This window comes from Oreochromis aureus, linkage group 4, assembly GCF_013358895.1.
Source record: "Oreochromis aureus strain Israel breed Guangdong linkage group 4, ZZ_aureus, whole genome shotgun sequence".
Taxonomy (NCBI): Eukaryota; Metazoa; Chordata; class Actinopteri; order Cichliformes; family Cichlidae; genus Oreochromis; species Oreochromis aureus.
Genome location: NC_052945.1, coordinates 542638 through 567712, shown reverse-complemented (window position 1 = coordinate 567712; position 25075 = coordinate 542638). Strand labels below are relative to the sequence as shown.

The window sequence follows — 25075 nt, the reverse complement described above, 5'->3', positions numbered from 1 at the left end:
TCTGTATGTATTATTGTGCGATCTACTGTACAATATAAAGTGCATTGAGGCGACCTTGAGCAGTCAGCCATGTTCTCCATGTCCTGTTTTATCAAGAGCAATAAAAGAAGCTGAGACGTCGCATTCATTCATTTTATTATTATTGTATTATTAATTATTTTGGAACAGCTGTAAATGATTTGCTGTCTCTGTGTGTTTGCTTCATTAGTAAAAAACCTTTGTGTGTCTTCGGTTCATAGCACATCTGTGAGCACAGCAGACACAGAGGTCATGACCTCCCACCACCACCAGGTGTCACTGCAGCTGAAGCCTGAGTCAGCTCTAACCTGGATCAGCAGGCAGAGCAACTTTCTCATCTCAGCATCTCTGATGCAGTTGAGAAATCCTGCTGATCCAAACAGCTGGAAGTCAGCTGATTACTTCACTGTAACGACGTCACTCTGACCTTTAAGTTTGAAAAGAAAAACATCAGCACATCAACAGACAAGGAACTTTATTTAAGACAAACATGAGGAGGAACAACTGGACTTTACAAACTTTGGAGCAAAAAACCAAAACTGTTAAAATTCATGATTTCATCTCTTCATGTGTCCACGTGTTTAATCTCGGAGAAGGCGTCTCACACTGGTTCATCTGTACATGACGATAAATAAAGCACATGGTCGTCCAGAAACACAGACCGTGCTCGGGCTCGTGTCCTGCGACTACACGAGCAGCAGTGAAGGTCAGAAAAGTTTCCACACTCATCACAACAAAAATCATAAAGTTTTAAAGGTTTTCAGCAGATTCTATAATCTCATGTTTGTCGGTGCAGCTCATTATTTGACCCTCTTCTTCTTCTGTCTCCTCTTTAAAGCTGAACGGCTGCAGCTCGTTGTCTGATGACCTCTGACCTCTGATGTTCAGCTTTTCTTCCTAAAGTGCTGAGACATTCACTTCAAACTACGAGACATTAAAGTATTCCACTGCGGATTACTCTTCATCATCACCGTGATCATCTTCTCATCTTCAGCAGCTCCTCACTCACTGGAAGACAAAGGTCAAAGGTCAGTTAAATGTGATGGTCAGCGTCCATGTGAAATCGTTCTGAACGTAAAGTTTTCAGTGAGAAATGTTTCCTCGTCATCATCAGCTGACTGACATGTTTACATAATGATGAAAGTAGCACCACTGACTAACAACAGGCTGTGAGGTCATTTCCACCATCATTAATCATTAATCGTGTTGATCACTGATCGGTGGCTATGAGCTGAAGAATGGCTGCACTGTGAGATGGTGACAGGTGGAGGCTGTTTCCTCGGTCAGAGATGCAAACGTTTCTCACTGAAAACATGATGTCCACGTAAACAGAACCATCGTTAATGAGGACGTAAATGGTAAATGGCCTGTATTTGCATAGCGCTTTACTTAGTCCCTAAGGACCCCAAAGCACTTTACACATTCAGTCATCCACCCATTCACACACAGGTGATGGCAGCTACATTGTAGCCACAGCCGCCCTGGGGCGCACTGACAGAGGCGAGGCTGCCGGACACTGGCGCCACTGGGCCCTCTGACCACCACCAGTAGGCAACGGGTGAAGTGTCTTGCCCAAGGACACAACGGCTGAGACTGTCGGAGCCGGGGCTCGAACCGGCAACCTTCCAATTACAAGACGAACTGTCAACTCTTGAGCCATGATGACCACATTCACTCTGATTGGGCCTTCAGGCACCATCTGATCTGCATCCACTCTGTTCTCTGCCTTTGCTCTTCTTCTTCTGTGAATTTTCTCTTCTGCCCAATGATGAACACTCAGCAGGTCTGTCATATGGATGATTATTATTTTACAAAAAAGCTAATCTCTGTTTTACTTACAGTTTTACTACAACACTGCAGTAAAACTTCCTGTGTGTACAGAAGTGTTTTGCTGCAGTGGCGTCTGTGGCTCAGGACGTGGAGCGGGTCATCTAATCAGCATGTGGAAGAATCCTCCGGAAAAATACTGAACCGACAGAGTGAGACGGTCAGGTTAGAAGTCTATGACTGTGTGTGTGAATGAGACCTGCAGCAAAGTGTTACGTAAGAACAACAGTCGGCTTCATGAGAGTGAAAATAAAACACAAAGCTCCAGATGTTGATTCATGCTGAAGTTTTAAAGACTAAAAACTAGGTCTGTCAACGTAAACGCAGATTAAACCGTCATCACGGTTAGCGCGATTAAAATTTTTAACGCATTTGGAGCGCAGAATGACTGAAAATCCCTGAAATGTCTCTGTCAACGCATTTTGGGCTGTTTGTCCAAAGTTTGTCCATCCTGCTCTCCAGATGGGTTAAAAATTTTAATCTGCGTTAACGCGTTTTAGTTTTTTTAGTTTTTAGACAGGCCTACTAAAAACTAAAGTCCAGATTCATGAAACTCTTCCTGACGGTCTCAATCCCTCACCATGCAGCTGTGCTCGGGGGCAAAGGTCACGCCTTTCCCTGCTCTGTCCTGAGATCCACTGCTGCTGCTGCTGATTGAGGTCCTCCTCATGATACCTACACACGCACACACAGACACACACACAGACCCAAGGATGATTCAGTATTAAATGACTTCCATTAGTCTATTCTGCAGGCTGCAGGGAGTCCTCCCACCTGCAGGGGGCAGCATATCCAGCCTGCGAGAGGAGGGATTGTTTCCAGACATGGAGAGGCGCCGCTGCCGGCTGTTCAACATGGCTGCAGGAGGAACGATTCCAGGGGGCGGGACTTTCCCCTTCTGCCGGTACAGCTCTTCGATCTCTTGCTTCTGGCTGACCTGCAGGTTCTGCACCTCCATCAGGTGTCTGGGAGAAAGAGGGAAGAGTTAGAAAAGGAGACGTAAAAAACGATAAACAGGGCTCTAGAGTGCAACCAAATTTTTCAATGGTGCAACTAAAAAAAAATCCTTGGTCGCACCGGTGCGACCAACTGTTCGAGTAAAAAAAAAAAAAAAAAATCCGCAACTCTGAAAGTCTCCGTGTGGTCAACAACAGACACACATTATGCCCCTATCGTGGTCTAAACCAATGAGAGATAGTCAGGGGCGGGACCTCTCTGATTGGTCGTGGTCCAGTTGAAAGTGCAGGTGGATAGAGAGAGGTGAGTAGCTTGAATAAAGCGATATCGATTCATTAAATCCTGAATCGACTTTTAAATATAACTGTCTTTTGCCAGAAACGCCAGATTCTCAGATTAAAACTCACAAAACTATTTCAAGAACCACCAAACAGTAAGTGAGAGCAGGCACACGGACTCCACACAAAGACGTAAACGCAGAGTGGACCCGACGCCTCAGAATCAGCTTTGTCTTTCTCGGCTTTCTCACCTGACGGCCCGTACACGGACACGCTGTCGGAGCTGAAAGCCGACAGCTCACCGATTCTGATGCGTCGGGTCCGCTTTGTGTTTACGTCTTTTTTGCGCTCGATTCTGAGCTGCAGGTTTTGTGTCTCTCCAACCAAAATTCACTGACCAGCAGCAAAAGAAGATCCAAACTACACTTCACATTTGATAAACATCGTCATGAATTTCCATCTTACTTTTGCTGCAGGTCAGTGGTAAGATGGAAATTTAAACTTTTTAAAATTATGCAATATTGCAGAAGTTATCTGCTATAAAACGCCAGGCCAGAAAAATCTCCTTCATGTTTTTCTGTTTTATTCTCAGTTACTTTGACACAAAGGCATCTGCTGTGATGTTCACATCTCTGATGAAGTCTCATGTGTATCAGTGCTGATAAATGATCAGAATTATAATATTTCTGACTGTCTGAGGCTAAATTGAAAAAAATCAAATCGGGACCTTGTGAACTGGAATCGAATGGATTATAGAAATCAGTGATGATACCCAGCCCTAGTGAGCAGCCTAGGCCCCACAGAAGTGGATGTAGCTGTGGGTAATGAGAAAAGATAAAAAGAACTATTGAAAACTTTTGTGTTAAGTTAAGGACTGATCCGTCTGAAATTCATAGCCAGCTCTGACACGGTGCCATCAATCTTTGAATGCTGAAAAAGCAGCAGTGCATCCAGAAAACACATTATATGCTGCGATAAATGCACTGCCCAAGTGTCCCCTCTCCCCACTGCCTTTCAGCAGCAGGCAGCAGCAAACAGGTCGTCAGAGGAGCCAAGATGATGATTAACTTTAATATTGTCTGCAATATTGCCAAAGAGTGCCAACGCATTTTAAGCACAAGCATAAGATTGTTAGTTAATCATTTACAAATCAATATTGTCTGTATGGACTGCAATTTCCCCCAAAAAAAGTGCACATGTAAAACTGCGGTGTTAAGCGATGCGGTTGAAAGATTTGGGTGCGCCTAATTTTTGTGCCGGTACGCCTAAGAAAAAAAGTTAACCGTGGCAAAAAGTTAGTCTAGAGCCCTGATAAAGCAGATGTGTGTTGGACACAGACTGGACACCATTTGTCTTATTTCTTTATGTAACATTGAACCTGGCGAGCGACGTCCATGTAGCAATGAGTCAACGGGAAAGAGGCCTTTCTGAGTCACTTTAAGTTTCAATGTTGAAATATGAGTCACTGTATGAAGGATGGTGACATCTGTGGCCAAGTAACGGTCACTGTTGTTTGTAGTGATGGAATAAATGATAACCATGGAGAACCAGAAACACTGCAGCGTGTTTGTATGTTGATAATTAAAAATAATAAATGAGTACATCGACTCGTTCATGTTTCGATCACTAAACACCCAGATCAGCAGAATCATGAACCACGAATGAAAAACAAATTCATTCATTCATTAAAAAAAAAAAAAATCTACCTATCACCTTTCCCGTAGTTCCTGTAGCTCCTCCCACATCTCTCCGTTCTCGCTGTCAGACTCGTCGGAGCTGTAGGTCGCAGAGCGACTCCAAGACTGGCTGAAGCTGCCGGCTGTCCCCTCCCACTGACTGACGTTCAGCCTGCGGCCTCTTCTCCTCTTCCTCTCCTCCTCCTCCTCCCTCCTTTTCTGGCTGCCCTCCTCCTCTCTGCTCCTCCTCTCCTCCTGACCTCCCGGGTTGGCGTTCTTGTTAATAACTGGGGCGAGGGTCACCGTGCTGATGCTGCTCTCTGATCCGCTGCTTTCTGTGCTGCTTTCTGTGTCACTCTCTGATTGGTTCTTCCTGGGAGGAGGCGGGGAGTGAGCCGTGGGCGTGGCCTGACTGATGGCTCGTTGCTCCTGCTGGTGGGCAGCCTGACCATGTTTAGAGGGCGTGACCTGGAAACGACCAACGCTGAAAGCAGAAGGTTTCTCTGCTGCAGAAATGAGAGAAGAAGAAGAGTGTGAGCAGCTTGAGTCGTAAAGGCAGATCAAGACACTTCCTGCACATCTGACCATTAAATGTTGGTATTTAATGGTCAGATGTGCAGTGGAATCATGTGGAAAGGATACAGCTCAAGTGAAAACACACAAAGTAAATCATCCTTTATCTTAATTCTCTATTCACTGAATATTTTTTACACCAATGTAGACGGAGCGTGATGTTGTTGTTATGATTATGGAATCATTTCAGTGATAACGACCTCTGAGTGTCTCTATATGCAGATAATGCTGTCTCATTTGACAGAATGAGATGTGAATATTTGTTTCCTGAACAGCAGAGGTGGTTCATACCTTCGTGTATGGGGGACAGTCTGGGTGAAGGAGAATCAGGCGGGGAGAGCTGGGCAGGAGGAAGAACATGTTACTTTACTCTGATGTCTCTGTTTATGCATGTCGTTCACACATGAAAAATGAAGACATAAAACCATAAACAGCATTAAACAGCATCATGACTGACAGAAACAAAGTCTCGTACTTTTTTGTTCAGAGTCGACTGAGGAGGGGACGAGTGACGGAGCTCTCCTCTGTGACTGGGAGCACTGGTCGAGCTGGGAGCAGAGGCAGTCACTGAACCTGAGAACCAGTTACATAAATCATCAGGTTTCAGGTTCAGTGTGGTCTGATGGCACTTTGTGACCTCATAGGTACTCACCGTGAAGGGGCGGAGCTGAGCTGAGCTTCTGCTGGACTGGAGTGTGAGACTGAAGGAATGAAAGCATGTTTCAGGGTTTGTGTTGCAGCAGATTCATCGTCTGTATCACTGATCGTTCTTCTGCAGGTCAACATTTATACTACGGACTGCTGACCTCACTAATCACCTACACAGCCTCAGAAACCAGTAAACACAGATTACTTGCCTGTTGAGGCAGGTCATTAGAAGTGCAGTGTTTCTATGAGCTCAACAAACATCAGCAAACACACAAACTGTGTGTGTGCAGTTTGTCTCACAGTGTGCTGCAGCTAAAGGTCCAGCTGCTTATTTGACAGTGAGAGGAAAGACAGAGAGCTGAGTTCACTCAGAGATGGAGAAAGATAAGAAAGAAGGACGGGAGAGGAAGCAGAGAGCTTAGAGTCAAAGGAAGGATGCTCATTTAAAGCTCACATGAAGTCCTCATGTTGTTAAATCTGTACGTGTCACATGATGTTTGTTCATAAAGCTGCTGCTAAACAAACTGAGGCAGACTGACTGTGTTATTTAAAGGCTGCAGGTTAGTGCAGGATGAACAGGTGAGTTTGCTGCCCTGTGATGAACAGTGTGACTGCTGCACAGTGGCTGTCTAACATAAAGTTAGCAGTGTAGTAAACATAAACAGTGTACTGTCAGTGTAGAGGGTGAAATCAGCCTTGATAGCTGTGAAACATCTGCTGACATCTGGTTGAATTCAGTTTAGCAGGTCAGCTGAAGAACATCTACTGGAGCTCTCAGTAGAAATGATTGTGAGTCTTTTCCCACACTGAGACATTACAGCTGATTTTACTTTCCCCACCTGCTGAATCCACTTTAACCTCTTCCAGACTCATTTTCCTGTTTAGAGACAAAGTCCCCCTCTACAGTCGAGGCAACAGGAAATAAAGACATATTTTTTATTTTCCTTCTCTTCTCTGCTCATGTTCTACTTAACTGAGTCAAGCTGACTGTGTTCACGAGAATTAATAATTAGACTGAAAGTTTCCATTCCCATGTACTAATATTATTTTATTTTAACATATAATATAACACAGGGTTCAGTTAGCTTTGCATAAAAACAGTTGGTAGAAACGTCCTCCAAGGAGCTACTACACAATGTCTGGACTTTAGGTACTCTGGTACTCAGGTAAAGTCTTGTTTCAGTACAAACTCACCTGTCCTTGCTCCTTCTCTATCTGAGGTGAGTCTGGGATCCGACTGGGCGGTGCCACCACCTGCTGGCTGTCTGAGGCAGAGTTCGTCTGTGGTGCGGGTGGGGGATAGGCTGGTGGGGGGAAGAAAGGAGGGGAAAAGGGTGTGTGGCTTGGATGGTGGAGCTGGGGTCCAAAGGATGGAGATAGTGGAGGAGACTGTGTGGCCTGGGGGGTGGTAAATGGAGGGCGGGGTTGAAAGCCCTGGTTTGGGGCTCTAGGTGGGGGCATGAAGGTCTGGGCTACACTCATAGCCAGAGAGAGCACGTTGGCCAGAGAGAAGAGAGACTGCTCAGGTGAAGCCCACTGAGAAAGAGGAGCTGAGGAAGAGGAGGGGGTGTGGAGCAAAGGGTTACTCTGGACTCTGTGGAGGCTGGGGGCGGGGCTCTGGGTGGGGGGGGAAGCAGTGTAGGAGTAGTAGGGGTGAGTTGGGAGGTGATACTGGGGACCAGGAGATGGGTGTGGTGCAGTGGAGTCCACATGGGGGTAACTGAGGGGGTAAATGGGGGGCTGATATGAGGAAGCTGCAAAGTGAGAGAGGCAGAAGGAGCATTAGCTACATAACCCACCCATCAGAGTCCACGCAGGCTGGTGATGATGGTTTTAATCAAGTAAACTTTTTAATACTTTCATGTTCTGTGCTGGTGTGTGGATGCACTTAGCCTAGCGTAGCACCAACACTGAGCCAATACCATCAAAAGAAGAACAAACATTTCCAGACACCTTCAAAGCAACCTGGAAAGTTTCCTTTGTAATGCTCGAGTTCTCCCCCTCAGTAAACGTCTCAGAGACAGACAGCAGATTTCCCTCTGACTCAGACACCTTTCAAAATTTTTAAAGGCTTGTTTGAAAGTTCAGAGGCTCTAAAACGTTTCCCTGAGGAACCCCATGAAACACAAACAGAGGGCCACTCTGTCAGTGTGGTGAGTTTCTAACGTGCTATTTGCTATTTTAGCTAAATGCGTGTAGGGATCAGGTCATAATGGTTGTCTTGTACAGCTTTATTATTTTTATTTTGAAGCACATTATCGAGCACTGTGAACTGTGAACTGTGAACTAAAACATAAGTTTTGCCCATTTTCCAGAAGAAGCCCTCAACTTAATTAAAAACAGAAAACATGATGATTCAATCAGGTAACATAAACAAACAGAGTGTTCAGAGGCCCCTGGACACTTCCCTGAGGGACTCCTTTAATCACTGCAGCTATAAAACAGGAAGGAAACACTGCATATCCACAAAAATGCCTTAAAGTGAACAAAATGAAGCATTTTTGTGAATGAATGAACGAATGAATGAACTGACAACATGCACACTTACCTGAAGACGTGTGAAAAGACTGTGACCTCAGTGATCTGACAGGGGGCGTGGCTTCAGGGTCAATGGAGAAGTCGGCTCCTTTTAAAGGAGGGGGTTCAACGCTGTCGATATCTGATCATGAAACAGATTCGTGAATTAGGATGGGGTCAGTGAACATTAAGTGATGAGAGTCAGCATTACAGCAGCTTCTCTTGTTTACTTATATTCTTCATATTTTCCTAAATCATCCGTCTCCCTTTCTTCTTCCCATCATCACCGCCCTCCCACATTTCTTTCTGTCCCTTCTTACCGGTTAATGAGGAGGAGGACAGAGTTCTGGAGAGGCCGCCTGCTGACAGGTTCATCTATAAAAACAGTTTCAGGTATTTAAACGTCCAAAAATGCAACACAGCTGCTTTTAATCACAGACTAAACATGCAGACTGTGAGGATCATGTTTAACTTTGATGTAAAGCTAATCAACAGAACTTCACATACCGCACTTCCAGGCAGCGTGGAGGTGTTCAGGCGGGACAGCCTATCAGAGTCTGCCTGTGGACGATGATGCATCACTGACTCCGCCCTCTTGATGATCTCATACATGCGAACTATGAATCCTTCCCGCTCTGATGGCAGGATGAAGTCTCTGTGGAGCTGAGAGGACAGTGAGCACAGGTTCAGCTGACTTATCGTATCTGACAGTAATCATCTGAACCGACGCCAACGCTGTGCTCTGATTGGCTGACTGTCCTCACCATCACTGATGCGATGTCTTCTGGATTGTCTCCATCCAGGTCGAACTTAAACGTCACCATCTTACCGTCGTGAGTCTGCAGCTGACACTCCACCACTCGGTCCACCATGTCTGACACCTGCACACACACACACACACACACACACACACACACACACACACACACACACACACAGACAGACAGACACACACACACACACACACACACACACACAGAAACACACACACACACACACACACACACAGACAGACAGACAGACAGACAGACAGACACACACACACACACACACACACACACACACACACACACACACAGACAGACAGACAGACAGACAGACAGACAGACAGACAGACAGACACACACACACACACACACACACACACACACACACACACACACAGTGTTAACACACCTCATGTTGTTCTTTAGAGGTTAAATGTTCGCACAGCGACTCACCCCTGTGATTCTCAGACGAGCTCGCGCTCTCCTCCTGAACTGTTTCACAGCCGCTCTTTTTGCGATGTCCTGAGTGCTCTTCTCTGATTGGCCGTCAGTGCCATCACTCAAACCTGAGGTCACGTCAGAGGCGTAGCTGCAAAACAAATGTGCTTTTTACCACTTCTGTGAGGACCAACCCTAGATTTAGGACATTTTGTTTTTCAGAGCACATAAAGGTACCTTAAATGTTCTTTAGGAGTGTTTTATGTTACTGCAGGTCCTTGTATGTAAGCGTGTGCATTACCTGTCCACAGGTGAGGAGAAGCCGCAGACTGATCCATGTGATGTTTGCTCGGCACTGTGGGACACAGCAATGCTCTGTGGGACACAAACACAGATCCAGACTGAACAGAAGCTTCTCAGCCAGTTTAATCACGTGACGACTTCTTTTATGTCCTCTAGAGGGCGAGAGAGAGGCACGTGTATAACTAACCCATGACGAGCGTCACACAGACATGTCTAATATGATCTCATGTTTCTGTCACATTTCTAATCAGATCACATTAACTGGTTTGTTTCCACCTGGAAGGTTAAAGTGTGATGACTGAACACAGCAGAGTCAGAAAGGAGCGCTGTTCAGGGCCTGTCTCCTAAATTACTGCTTCTTCGCCTTCAAAATAAAAGTTTGTTTTTTGCTAAATGTGTAAAGTGCAGAGCTCAGCCCTCATCAATGGAACCAACAACAAAATTCAAACAAACAAATAAAAACATGCGTTACCCTGCAGTCTGTCAGGGTTACCAGTTATATTCTTACTGTAATTATATTTTAAAAGGCGGCTGTGGGAGTCGCGTCCCTCCCATCACTCCCATGTGCTGACGGCTGGCTGTCAGTGGGCTTCTGGAGCTCTGCATATACCCACTTTATCAAAGGTCAGTGAACAGTACCCTGCACCCCTGCTGGTAGGTCGCCTTAGCAACAACAAACCTTTAAAGAGATTTCACTAAATTTGAGTGGTGGTTTAATACATGCAGTTTTTATTTCTGGTGACTGTTTAAATCAAAGTTATGACCCTCCCCGTTTAGGCTGCTTCAAGGAGAAGGAGACGTAACGTCTCTGGTTTCGTTCTGATGACATCATCAGGAAATAGTGGCTACACTAAATCTGAAAACGTGTGTTGCACGTGTGTTTGCTCAGATCTGAGAGTTGTGAAGGAGGGAGGAGCACAGCGGCGACTGGTGCTCCTCCTCCTCTGCTCACCTTTGGGAAACGCAGCACGGGGAGGGGCGGAGGTTTGGCTTTGGATGGGAGCCGGGTCACAGGGGGAGGAGCCTCAGGTCGAGGGGTTTCCTGGACCATTGGTGGAGGTGCAGGGTTTTTGACTGGAGGAGGCGGAGCTTCAACACCCCAGGAACTGAAGGAGAAGTCTGTCTCACAGTCGGCTGCAGTGAGAGGGCGGAGAAGCGTTAAAATCTCAAGGTGCAGAGCAACGTGAACTAAAACATTTAACGATCGAAGATCACAAACGAACAAACGCCTCACAGGTAGCTGACGAGCACGACGCATGTCTGAGAGTTTTATCGCCGTCCTCGTCGCCGTCTCCTCCCATCCTGCTGGACACGCCGCTGATCCCAGAATCCACCAGACTGCTGCTCGACGACATAACCAACGATGTCATACTTGTGACGCTAGGGGCTTTTTTAAAGGCAGGTGTGGCGGCTGAATCCTGCTGTGAAATTAAAATGGAGGAAGGTGAAGATCTGTTTAATCAGAAGAGGAGGGGCTTAAAATTACGTGTTATTGAAAAACAAGCAATTGGAAAACATAAACAAACTGTTCCATATTCAAAGATCTGGACTGCAGGTGTAATGTCTGCCAGCAGGAGGTGCCGTATGTGGCGACTTTAAACACACCTTCCCATCAGCTGTGTTTGTGGCTGGTTTCTGAATGGACGTTTCAGGTGACTGGGGGTCAACCTCCTCTTCAATCACTTCTTTCTGGTGTTTGAGCTTTTCCTCCTCCAGGTGGCGCCGTTTCTCCCGCTGGCGCTTTATGGCCGTCACCCGGTATCTGATCGCCTTGGCAATCACCTTATAGTCTGCCTCGCACACGAACCCCAGCACCACCTGTGACACAGAGACACAGGTAAGACCACCTGCCAACTGGTATCATGGTGTGATGCCTCCTGTGTGGCGGTGCGGGTACCATCTCCTGAGCCACCTCCTCGGGGACGTCCTTGTACAGCTCGAACACGAACTCTATGGCGTTGTGGTCTTTATATTTGCCACGAAGCTTCTTGTTGTCATCCATCCGCAGCCAGAGTTTCAGCGACGTCTTCGACCCGTCGTCTTCTTCTGCCAGTTCCACGTGGACGCCAAGCTTCTCCTGGAAGAACCGGTGATCCAGCAGGTCCTGAACTGTGAACCTGAAGACCAGAAAGACAAACAAAAACTGACCAACCACAGAATCCCAGACAGAGTTTTTCTGCTGTTACTACAGACAGTGAACTACCCGCAGACTCGTGGCGTTACCTCTCGCTGCTCTTGGTTCGGATGCAGCCCTCAATGATCTCCCTCAGCTCCGGGATGGTCACTTTGGAAAAACTCTCTGGTTTGATTCCCTGAGAGACAAACAGGAAGTCAAAAATCTGGGCATGAAGACAGGAAGTAAAACGCACTAAAGGGGGCAGGGCCTTACACTTGTGACCTTGCGGTAGATCTGGGCAGCGTTCTGACACTCAGAGTATGGATACTCGGAGGTCGCCATCTCCAGGATGCACATGCCGAAGGCGTAAATGTCCACAGCCTCGTCGTACTTCTCCTCATACATCTCTGGAGCCATGAACTCTGGAGTTCCTGAATCCACCACCAGAAAAACCATGAAACAGCTTTTTGGGCCCACTGACTTTCTGAGGTCATTGAGGGTTACAGACTGTCTCTTACCAATCACACTCTTAGCGAACGAGGCCTTCTTGAGCGTGGCGAGACCCAGGTCTCCGATCTTGACGGAGGCCGTGGGCCCAGTGATGAAGATGTTGTCACACTTGAGGTCTCGGTGAATGATCGGGGGGCAGCGTGAGTGCAGGAAGTGAAGCCCCTTCAGGATCTGGAGGCTCCAGCGCTGCAGCAGCTTCAGTTTCATCTGACGGAACCTGCGCAGGTACCTGAATGAGTTTAAGGAAAGACAGACGAGATCCAAGAAGTTTATTGGTCCCCAAGAAGTAGGACCAATAAATAATTAGAAGAATAACTTTATCTATATAGCACTTTTCAAAACACAAAGTTACAAAGTGCTTCGCAGTTCAAATAAAAGCTGCACACTGATGATAAGTGTACGTGTTAAAACTTACAGACCGGGTTAGACAGACATTCATTCCATGTACGCGTGGTTTCAAACTATGGCAGCAAATGAAGGGGAATGAATTAAGGAAACACTAACCTATAAAAATGAGTTTTCAGGATTCACGTAAAACAAAATAACAGAGTCAGCCAACCTGATAGTCTGAGGAAGGCTGTCCCAGAGTTTGGGCGCTACAACCTACAAACTGCAATCATCTCTGGTTTTAAAGGGACAGTCAGAAGGCCCTGATTGGACGACTGGAGAGTCCGGCTGATCACGTGTTAGAAGCTCAGCTACATAAGCAGGGGCCTGTCCATCTAGAGCCTTATATGTCAATAACAGAATCTTAAAGTGGATCCGGAATTTTACTGGAAGCCAGTGAAGGGATTGTGAAGTGATTGGGATTCTAATTGGAGACGAGCTATGGAGAACCGAGAGACGCACGCAAAAGACGCAGTAATCAAGATGGGAGAAAATTAAAGTGCGTAGTAAAAGTTCAAGATGACTGACTGACAGTAAAAGTTTGATTTTCACAATATTTCTCAGATGAAGGAAACAATACTGGCTAACCTTTGAGAGTTTCAAAATTCAGGCGGTGATCAAAAGTGATACAAATTTTTTTAGCAGAGGATTTGATGTTATTGGCGAGGGGGCCGATGTACTGATAAACATCCTTAGAGAAACTGCCTGAGCCAAGCACTAGAACCTCAGTTTTACCCAAATTTTTTGTCCTTTTTTGGAAACAAATGCAAGTTTGGAAATTGGCCTAGAATTGTTTAAAAGAGTGGGATCGAAGGAAGTTTTTTAGTAGAGGAAAGACGCTGACTGTTTTGAAGTAATCTGGAACACAGCCAGGGACTGACTGACAATAGAGAGAAGCCAGGGGGAGATGGCAGGGGGAGGTGTGCATGTGGGAGACTATATCCAAAAGATGTGTTGGAAAAGTGCTTTGACCTCAGACAACAGAACTGGGTAAAAGACTTGGGGTGGTTGAAGAGGCACAGACGGGGTGTGACCTGATATTGTTGATCTTGCAGGTGAAGAAACATTTTTCCCAGTTATTAGCAGACACTGGAGTTACAGCAGACTGAGGAGGATTGAGATGTTTGTTGATGGTGTCAAATAAAAACATTGGATTAACCTTTGTTATCGTTACTCAAACTAGTAAAATAAGATGTTGGATGAGTGTGACTAATAACTCCTTCATATGGCGATATGAAGTCTTTTCCATCTACCTCCAGCTTTTCTGCACTTTCTTCTTTGGTGGTGGATATGATCACTGATCCAGGGGAAGAACTAGTAACTGCGACTAATATGACTTTAAATCTGCAACACAATCCAGAATTGATCAGCATGTATTATTTAACCAGTTAACTGAGTCACTGATATCTGAAAAATTAGTTCTTGATGCACTACGGTGAGAAAAGACCGCAAGTTCCTAAATACAGAGTGTTGAGGAACTAAAGAAGAACCAAATGTTCTGGTTCTGGACTCACGTCTTGAGGGTCCCGGACGTCATGAGCTCCGTCACCAGGATGGTGCATTTGTGTCCTTTCAGCGTCGACTTCCAAGAGTCGTAGAATCGGACGATGTTGGGATGCTGCAGAGCTTTCAGCATCTCCACCTCCTCGTTGAAGCGCTGACGTTCAGCCTTGTTCAGACGGTGAGTCTGTTATGACATGAACACATGAACATTTCCATTCATTCGCTCATCCGTGAATTCAGAGATCAGAGCGCCGATGAGGCGGCTCTGACACAGCTTCGCTGTGAAGGACGCTGAGCCCTCATACACTAACAGATCTGCTGACAGGACAACATACACTTCTCACATCGCTGCAGAGCATGATGGGAAACCAGCACCAAACACACACATGCCGTCTGTACGATGAGTTTCTGGGTTTGTGTCTGATGACTTTGGTGTATTTTTAGTTTTTCTGGTTCACACACACAAGAGCACTGCTGTGGCATCAGTCTGCCCATTAAACAGACATCAAATCACACCAAGAAATACAATTCAAATCAAATTACATATAAAAAAAACTCATGAAAATCGAAAAACATGAAAGTCAAATAAATTACATTGAAAAATTAGATCCTGAAAAGCCAGTAAACTAAAAATATATTACAACAAAATAAATTAATGTGACAAGAATACATTTAAAAGGAACAAACTCCCAATAAATAAATAAATAAAGTAATTAAAATAATAAAAAATACAGTTAAAAATATAAAACAAAATGAATGATACAGGAACAATAAAAGCGTCAGAAGATTTAATTAAACATTTAAATTAAAATAAATGAAATATTTAATGAAATAAAAATAAAGAACATGTAAATGCTGATTTTAAACCTTCTCGTTTTGTTACTGAGCTGGAGGTTACACGCGTAACCCTGGCTCTGCGTCACAGGTGTGCAGGAAAGTCAATCTACAATGTATCTACGCACCAAGATTTTCACAATAAAAGCATGAAAATAAAGGATCACTAAAAAAAATGTTGTTTTATTTGTGTGTGACCCTTGAAACTGACCAATCACAGGTGAGCACGAAGGCCAGGTGAGAGTGCCTTTAATAATGACCATAAACACAAAGCAGGAAGTTCAGCACAGAGATGATCTTTGACCTCTTTGCCCTGTGTGTGTGTGTGTGTGTGTGTGTGTGTGTGTGTGTGTGTTATCAACAGCCAGCAGCTGTCCGTCCAATCAGATACTGTGTACGGTACAACAAACTGCTGAGTCACTGTTAACCCTTTATCACACACACACTGGTCTATGTGTCCTTGAGAGGACCGGGCCCAGTGTGTTTTTCACTCTATTAAAGATGAGACGCGAGGATGAAGGACGAGGAAGACAATGGTTTTTGTTGAGCCTGACTGAAGTAGGAGCTTTAAATCAGTCATAAAGTGTTTTATAACCTCACACATAAATTCCTCAGGACGGTCCCTTCATATTAAACTTCATGCCGTCCTGACTCAGAGCTGAACCTTAAACCACAGACGCACTCATAAAAACCTAAAAAGCAAACCAACCTTGCACTGATTTGGTCTGGGACCAGAGGTCTGCAGGCTTTGTTTCTGATGAAACCCCAGTGTGTGACACTCACCTGTGTGATATTCAGCTCAACAGGTTCACTCAGGAGAGAATCTGCTCTGCTAGACATGACATGCTAGAGCTGCTCTGAGACACATTACTGTACACAGCTCTCCAGCCTGTATGTGTACAGCAAGCGGTACCATTGTTGCTCAGCCTTCATGGCTGTGAGCATGCAGCTCTTTTACTCACAGTCTGAGTAAAAGCCAACACTGAGGAGGGGCACGCTCCAGCACAGACACAGTGGACTTACACTCTTCCATTCACACTGCAGATGTGAACTACAGCCTGAGAATAAAGGACACACGGTGACACGGCGTGGAGTTCCACCTGGTTTGTCACATCACAGTTACTCTCAGTATCACTGATATTGATCTTTCTGAGGTAATTTCACTGATTCCTCCAAACCATCAACGAGCCCATTCCTACAAGACTGCTGGGAGAAGTCCTGCCATTAAAAAGCAGAGTTCTGATGATCATGTCCCGAGCTCTGCCTCTGTGTACACACCTGTGCTCATAGTCCCAGACACACCTGAGCGATATACACTCTGTACTGGAGGACAGCGAGGGGCATGGCACCTGGATGTAGAAACATCTGTGTGAGCTGTAACTGCACTGACTTTTGTCTTGTTGTGTGAGTCTACCTGATGGTCAGTGAGGGTAACAGCAGACTTTACATTCACACACTGTCCTATTAACAACCAGATTATATCCATGAGGATGATTTCATGAAACTGATGTGCTGCACGCCACCTCTGAGCCCTCATCACACTTTCACATCCACAACACAAACCTTCACTTCACTGTTGATAAGTACACATAACTAATAGAAAATACAGAAATACACGTTTTACTTTTAGAGGAACAGATTTTGTTTCTTGTAGAAAATACTGTGAGACTGCAGCGCAGTAAAGCTCTGATATTTACTGTGAGGTCAGAGCAGGTCACGATGTTGACACGAGCACTCCTACAGGCTCACGTCAGGATTCGATCGCGTTCACAACGACACGCTGCTGACGTCTCTGACTCGCTTTGAACCGACCTTTGACCTTTACTGTGAAACACTTAAGTATCTGTCCCAGGCCTCCATGGAGAATCCTGGCTGACCTGTGACCTCTCAGGAAGTCTCGTTTAGGTTCAAAGTTACTTTATTTAGACTTTACAGAAAGTCTAGAGAATGGTGTTTGTCTTCACAAAGCACACACCTATGTGAACCTGACAGACACGTGTTTGGTCATCAGACACAATGAGTCTAATAAAACAGTTCTTATTAAGTTGAGTGAGCAGGAACAAAGCTGTTTCTATAACGCCTCGTCCTGCATCTTGAAATTCAGCCCGTAGAGGATGGAGCCATTATTAAGAAGTGATAAAGCCATCCTCTGTAGTAATAATGACAATAATGTATACTTTATTGATCCCCGTGGGGGTACAGGGATCATACAAATGGACTATTTTTCAAAATGCAAGCTATTAAATTCCAAGACTTGGTGAAGTTTAAAACAGCGCAAATAATATATAAAGTAAGAAATAAAATGCTTCCAAAAGAAATCTGTAAATTGTTCATAGAAAGAGAAGGTGAGTATAACTTAAGAGGGAAATGGAATTTAAAAATACAAAGTGCTAGAACAACTTTAAAAAGTATGTCTATCTCAATTGCAGGAGTTAAATTATGGAACAGTCTAACAGAAGAAACTAAAGAAAGTAACAATATAAACCAGTTTAAAAGGAAATATAAAAAACACATTTTTAACAAATATAAGAATGAAGAAAACAGGGTTAACTCAGGGCGGTAATGTTGTTCGTAATAGTGTTTTAGTTTGTTTATCTCATAATTTGTGAATCTGCAAACGTTACCAGTCAGTCCTTATTTATATGAAAGTAACTATACTGTGGTGATATGTCTGTGAAGGTTCTCAGTCATCCAGGTCATCGTAGTCAAAGGAGTTTGCAAAGAAAACTGGACTTCCTAAAATCCACAAGGAAGGGGTCCCACTCAGACCCATAGTCAGGAGCATAAACTCAGCCACTTATAACATTGCAAAACACCTTGCTACCATCCTCGCGCCTCTCGTGGGGAACACCCCACACCACATCAAGAACTCCACCGACTTCACCGACAAGGTCCAGAAACTTACCCTGGATCCAGATGAAACCATGGTGTCCTTTGACGTAGTCTCTCTCTTCACTTGCATACCCACCACGGAGGCAGTGGAGACTGTCAGAAAACGACTACAAGAAGACAGCTCCTTGGAAGACAGGACCAACTTCACACCCGATCAGATCTGCACACTGTTAGACCTCTGCCTTACCACAACATACTTCAAATACAACGAAGGCTTCTACAGACAAAAACATGGCTGTGCCATGGGCTCCCCCGTGTCACCTATTGTAGCCAACCTTTACATGGAGGAAGTGGAAAGAAAGGCTCTTGGCTCTTTCAAAGGAGGAGTACCCAGCCACTGGTACAGATATGTAGATGACACCTGGGTCAAAATCACGACACAAGAAGTGGAATCCTTCACTGCGCACATTAACGCCGCTGTGGATAAAAACATCAAGTTCACCAGGGAAGACACAAAGGACAACTGCTTGCCTTTCCTGGACTGCGCCAGTGCACATTGAAGAGAATGGCAACCTCAACATTGAAGTTTACGGAAGCCCACACACACGGACCAGTACCTCCTCTTTGACTCCCATCACCCTCTGGAACACAAACTTGGAGTAATTAGGACCCTACACCACCGGGCAGAACATGTTCCCTCTAAGCCTGAAGGAAAAAGAAGGAACACACACATGTAAAGGAAGCACTGAAAACATGCGGTTATCCTAACTGGGCGTTCATAAAGTCAGCAAAGAGGCACAGAAAAGAAGATCAGACACCAGCGAGGGAGGATAAGAAAGACAGACGCAACAATGTTGTCATCCCCTATGTAGCCGGTGTATCAGAGAAACTCAGGAGAGTTTTCTCCAAGCACGACATCCCAGTGTACTTCAGACCCAGCAACACACTCAGACACAAACTGGTTCACCCGAAAGACAAAACTCCAAAACACAGACTGAACAACGTGGTGTATGCTGTACAGTGCAGCGAGGAATGCCCAGACCTCTACATTGGAGAGACCAAACAGCCACTTCACAAGCGCATGGCACAACATAGAAGAGCCACCTCCACAGGACAAGACTCAGCAGTCCATCTGCATCTTAAGGATAAAGGTCACTCTTTCGAGGATGCCAATGTTCACAGTTTGGACAGAGAGGACAGATGGTTTGAAAGAGGAGTGAAAGAGGCCATCTATGTCCACTGTGAGCGACCATCTTTGAACAGAGGCGGTGGTTTACGACACCAACTGTCTGCCATCTATAATCCAGTTTTGAGTTCCCTCCCCAGACGACTTAACGCCCACTCACATCCTGGGCCATCTGACCTCAGGAATTCACATGACAAGGTGGGGCCAGGTTTCACAATGGGCTCACCCGAAACCCTGGCTGATTAGGTCCCACACCCGCTTTCACACCTTGGCGCATGTGATTAGAGGATCACCAGGGGGTCCTTTGTCCCTCTTTGGGGGGATACTCCCACTGGGTTTAAATCTGGGACTCTCGGCCATTTGACCTTAGAACTGAAGAAGCTTCTCGGATGAGAGGTGAAACGTCTTCAAGCAACTTAAAGAAGTCCAGACGCTTTTCTTTGCAAACTCCTTTGACTATACTGTGGTGAGGCTTGCTTATTTGTTTTGTTTATTTGTTTGTTTGTTTTTTTTGTCTTTGCTTTACTTTTGCTTCATATGTTGTTTGTTTAATTTAAGGCTAAAAGACAATTAATCCGCTAAAAATTAATTATCCGCTCAGTGGATTCAAACCCCCGACCTTCCTAACATGGGGCGACCACTCTACCTACTGAGCTATCCCTTCCTTAGAGTCCAGGGAGGGTAAACAGGCTGTGACTCATCGTGACAGACTTCAACTAATATTCTCTGTTAGACTGTATCAGGAAGTCACATGATGCAAACAGGCAGACAATAAGAAAGATGAGAAACACTGGATTCCTCAGTAGCTGTGCTGGCAGAGTGAGTTTAAACGGGTCTGGTCTCATCCCCCTGCTACAAGTTTATTAACACTTTAAACTGGATTATTCTGACATAATGAGCTCACAGATGAGTGAAGTGGTGGCGCTGCACTCTTTGGGAGTATGTGGTGTTTACGGCTGCTATTAACGGTGAAGGTAAAGTTGGGACCTAAGAGGCAAACCCATCGAAGCTCACCTCAGTTTATCTCACAGGCGTGCTGCGCCCTTCGGCAGTATCTATGGGCGTGTCTGGCCGCGAGCTTCCTTTCAGTTAAACAGAACCGGCTCGTCTAACGTCGTTTCACTCCAAACAAGCAAAGCTTCACCTTGTGTTGCTCGCACATTTACAGTCGTCGGTCTGTTTGTGGACACAAATGTTCACCTGTGACGACCAGCAAAAGAACAACCGTTTGTCCACAAACAGGGAGACGTCTTCACCCAGCCGCGGCGAGCTGCTGTCCCGTCACACAAACACACCGACACCTGCTCAGACTGAACGCCGCAGGAGGAGCACCCTCCGACCCCGACCCCGACTCTCACTGACGATGGCCTCAGTCTGATGCTCTCAGCGGTGCCACACTTTTTTGGGGGGGTTATTGCATAAATGCATCTTGGGAGTTGTGGCCAAACACGTTCCTGTCAGTTTTAGACGGGTCACTGTCAGTCGTGCTGATTAGTGACGGTGTGTGAACTCATGTCGATGATGATGATGATGAAGAGTCTGAGAACATGCAGCTCGCTCAGCCCTGAGGACAGAGACGCGTCCTCGCAGACACAAACTCAGGTGTGTTAAACATTTACCAAACCTAAAGGTCCTCATTCTGAGCCAATCAGAGCTCACGGTCTGAGGCATCAGCCAATAAAAGCATAAAACCAACCTCAGAGCTCAAACACACAAACTGACCTGAGATAAGAAACATGTTACAGAATAAATACGAAGGATTATTTTTGTTTAGCAGACAAAAACAAATCTTTACTTTTACCACTATTACTGTGTGTGTGTGTGTGTGTGTGCCTGTTAGGGTTAGGGTTAGGGGCTAAGGAAACCATTATGTCAATGACGGTCCTCACTAAGATAGCTGAACGGGGTTGTGTGTGTGTGTGTGTGCGCGTGTGTGTGTGTGTTACCTGCAGCTCACACCAGGCCACCTCCACCGTGGTCTCGGTGTCGAGTCCTTTGTAGACCGCCTTAAAGGATCCTCGTCCGATCTCGATGTTGAACTTGAGGAATCGTCCGTCGGGCGATGAAGCCACCGCCTGTGTCTCTGCTTCGTCGCGCTCTTCCTCCTTCTGTTGCCATGGTAACACCTCCCTGTTTGACAGCACCACGGCCGCCTCCTCCCCAGAGTCCGAGCTGCCGTCCTGAGGCTTAACCGCAGCATCTGATTGGCTGGCGGGGTCGTCCTTAGATGTGGTCATGTCCGACTCCTCTTCATCCTCTTGTTGTTTTTCTTCTTCAGGTCTTTTTTTGCTGTCGCTGTCAGGGGTCCAGGGCAGCATCCTCCACCTGTGTCAGCTGACTGGTGGTGATGTCTGAGTAGGAGGAGCTGTGGGAGGGTTGATGGAGACACAAGATGTTAAACATCACCATGACGACACACCAACACACAGCCATGTTGTTTTTTGTTTGCGGAAGTGACGAGATGTCATTAAAAGGCTCCGACAGCACAAACACCGTCCAGAGGTCCAGAAGCTAACAGACAGCTAGCAACTACAGCCACCTGTGCCACCGTCCATCTGTCAGTCACAGAGGCCACGCCCCTAATAACACAAACTTTAAGCCTTAGTGCATTTTAAACAGGTGAATTATAGTGAATGAATCACCCCCACCTGTTGGTGTTTAACTGAAAATCTAAAAAATATGAATTGAAGAGTTTATAAAAACATTTTGAAACATTCAACATACGACCTGATGAATCGACTCATTTAAACTTGTTGATCCGATCAGTATCAGAGGGCGTTAATGAAAAGAACAGGTGCAGGGGCAGCAATGACACTCCCCCTGAAACAGGAAACAGGTGGAGGTCGCTGACACTTCCCCTCCTCATTTGACTGCTTTTCAGCAGGTGTGCATGTGGCTGGGGTCAGCACGAGGCCATACCTGCAGCCTACACAGGACGTCCATCACTTCCACTTAACCCACCAGCAGAACAAGTATCTGCTCCTTTGTGTAAGGATGAGCTCTGCCGGAGCCACAACATGACCTCCAGCAGGACACTCTGACCACCATCACAGACTCCATGAGGGTGGCCCGAGGGCCCCGACAGCCTCTAGTGGGCCCTGTGCTCCCTCCCCAGCACCGTGGAGCTCGACGGGCATGTGCCACAGAGTACCAGAGCTGCCCTGTGCTTCTCACAGATGTGTGAGCAGCTTCATCCTGAGCCTGTGACAGACATGAAAGGGTCTGGAGAAGCTGAGGAGAATGTTACGCTGCCTGTAACACTGTTCAGTGGCTTGGTGGCAGATCAGTGATGGTCGGGGGAGGCGTATCCACAGAGGGACACCAGTGCAGCGGGTCCTGTGTTCCTCTGGTGGAAGATGTCTGGAGGATGAAGGGAGTGACGGGCCCAAACACTCCTCTGACCTAAAGCCTGCAGAACATCTGGGACATGATGTCTGTACCTCAGACAGGAGCTCAGCCCAGTAGTGATGGGTCGTTCGCGAACGAAATGGCTCTTTGAGCCGGATCTTTGAAGTGAACGACACGAGCCGGCTCCTTATCGCGAGCCGTGGGTTTTTTTTTTCTTTCTCTCACCCTCTCTCGCACTTTTTTTCCGCTTCACTCCGCACGCGAGCCTTGTGCTTTGCGCTGGGCAGAGGGGGGAGGGGCGGTAGTTACAGTCGCAGGAGCAGAGAAACAGAGCGGGAGGGAGAGACAGAGAAAAGAGCCAGGGACAACGATGTCACATTACAAAGGTATAGTAATCATCCACAACTATTTTCAGTTGCAGATGATAAAGGATTCAGAAAGTTTATTCATGCAGGCGCATATGACAGAGAATATGCATCTTCTTTTTCATATCTTAATTTATATTTAATTGTGCTGTGGTTTGCAGTGTTTTGTGTTGTTTCATTTTAAATTTGTTTACAAGGAAAAGCTGAAAATTTAAATAGTTAAAAGTTGAACAGTGACTAGTTGGTTTTTGTATTATATGATTTATTTATTACATTTTATGTGGAGTGACTAAATAAAAGTATATTTACGGTGGCCCCTAGAGACAAAGCAGCACGTACAAACTTTAAAACACGTACAAACCCTGAAGCACGTACATACTCCAAAACACGTAAAAACTCAGAAGCACATAAAAACTCAGGCTACGTCCACACGTACCCGGGTATTTTTGAAAACGGAGATTTCTAAAAAATGCCTGTCAGGGTGGATATTTTCTAAAACTCCGTTTTTGCATGTACGCGTGGATGAGGAAAATGGAGAAAATGCAGCGTCAAAGATGTGCGCCTTTTTTGACGTCACACTGTGCGCCATGTTTTGTTTAGGTCAAATGAATTTCTACAATACTGTTACTGTTAATTGTACTCTCTGCAGTGTTTAAATGCTTACATATACACACAGTTACTGTCCCTCCACACATACGACTCGGTTCTGCTTCTATGCCCCAGCTTTGTTTACTATTTCCCACCGAGGCTTCTAGACTTCTGATTGGCCAACATTTCTACACGTTTAGGAATATATCGGCACCTGCTGCTTTGGCATGTTCCTAGCAGCGTTTTCCTTCATTTCTGCGTTTACATGTGGACGGGATTATTTTTTAAAACGAAAACGAAAAATCGCTGTTTTCAAAAATACCCGTGTACGTGTGGACGTAGCCTCAGAAGCACGTAAAAACTCCAAAACATGTACAAAAGACAACAGAAGTGCTCCAGAATCCTAGGCGCAGTGTTGAGCTTTTGTTACCTAGAGGCTACACAAGCCAGCAATTACCAACCACCAGTGTGTGGTAGTAAGAGGTAAATGAACTTTTTTTTTTTAATTATTTGAATATATATGAGTGCTTGTGTATAAATACACAAACAATATACATATGCTTTCAATTGTGTAATTTAAGTGATCTAGGTAGCTCTGTTTTGGAAGTTCAGTTAACGCTAGAAATGCGTTTTAGAGTTTGTACGTGCTTTTTGGAGTTTGTACGTGTCTCTAGGGGCCACTGTATATATTTATATATAAACATATATAAATAAAACCACTTTTTTTACATTGGTAATTCCTTTTGTGCATAATTTTATATTATTGTAATAATAAATTAATTAAAGCAACAAAACAACCTGAAGAGCCGGTTCGGAGCCGAAAGAGCCGGCTCTTTTTAGTGAGCCGAGCCGAAAGAGCCGGCTCTCTAAAAAGAGCCGGAAATCCCATCACTACAGCCCAGGTCCAGATCTGAGAGGAGGTCCTTCAGCAAGCGCTCGCCCCGTCGTTATCATCATGTACATAAAACACGAGGTCACACAAACTACTCACTGTGTTTTACTTTGGTCTGCTTCTTTAATGAAACTTTAGTGAAATACATATACATATATATATATACATATATAAAATATTACTGATTGTGTTTTCTGTGCAAAACATTCATGAATAAAGTGAATAAAGTTTATTTGTATTTTGTTTTGATATTCTACTTTTTAAAGCACCTGTTTCAAAATATCTGAAGCACACAGGAAGTTGTTTAAACTATATTACAGTGTGTGTGTGTGTGTGTGTGTGTGTGTGTGTGTGTGTGTGGTACTCACGGTGTGTGTGCAGCAGCGGTCACTTCATCAGTCTGACGCCACAGAAGCAGCAACAGAGCAGCAGGTGTTTCAGAGCCGGACTCATGGAAACAGCTTCAGCTTCTTCTTCTTCTTCTTCTTCTCTTCGGAGCACATACGTCATTT

The 25075-nt window shown here is 45.3% G+C and overlaps 1 protein-coding gene across 6 annotated transcripts; it reads right to left on the bottom strand.

Annotated features, from left to right (window-relative positions):
- Positions 1-476: 476 nt before the first annotated feature.
- Positions 477-25075, bottom strand: LOC116319380 (serine/threonine-protein kinase WNK4-like). 6 transcript variants are annotated; one of them, XR_005612730.1, is made up of 25 exons: positions 24932-25074; positions 21317-21735; positions 14530-14702; positions 12637-12857; positions 12392-12549; positions 12226-12314; positions 11900-12119; positions 11608-11820; positions 11237-11423; positions 10955-11136; positions 10001-10074; positions 9715-9850; positions 9259-9375; positions 9002-9157; positions 8815-8869; positions 8526-8636; positions 7172-7731; positions 5982-6030; positions 5805-5902; positions 5621-5669; positions 4794-5262; positions 2620-2810; positions 2426-2520; positions 1858-1984; positions 477-1026 (listed from the first exon to the last, which is right to left on the bottom strand). XR_005612730.1 is itself a non-coding variant. In XM_039610754.1 (24 exons), the coding sequence occupies exons 2-24, from the start codon at positions 21686-21688 to the stop codon at positions 1024-1026; spliced, it is 3978 nt and encodes a 1325-aa protein (XP_039466688.1). In that variant the 5' UTR covers positions 21689-21735; positions 24932-25074; the 3' UTR covers positions 477-1023. The 6 variants fall into 6 exon arrangements, 3 of the variants coding, with proteins under 3 accessions (XP_039466688.1, XP_039466687.1, XP_039466689.1); XR_005612731.1 differs by having other exon boundaries at positions 11237-11420; XR_005612732.1 differs by having other exon boundaries at positions 12637-12845.

What these genes read in the sequence shown, in the direction of transcription:
- LOC116319380 (XM_039610753.1), bottom strand. Translation starts at nt 21,688, where the DNA reads ATGCTGCCCTGGACCCCTGACAGCGACAGCAAAAAAAGACCTGAAGAA. An exon ending in CCACGCTGCCTGGAAGTGCG is followed by an intron (nt 8,870 to 9,001) that starts GTATGTGAAGTT and finishes CTGTTTTTATAG; the next exon opens with ATGAACCTGTCAGCAGGCGG. An exon ending in AGTCGACTCTGAACAAAAAA is followed by an intron (nt 5,670 to 5,804) that starts GTACGAGACTTT and finishes CCTCCTGCCCAG; the next exon opens with CTCTCCCCGCCTGATTCTCC.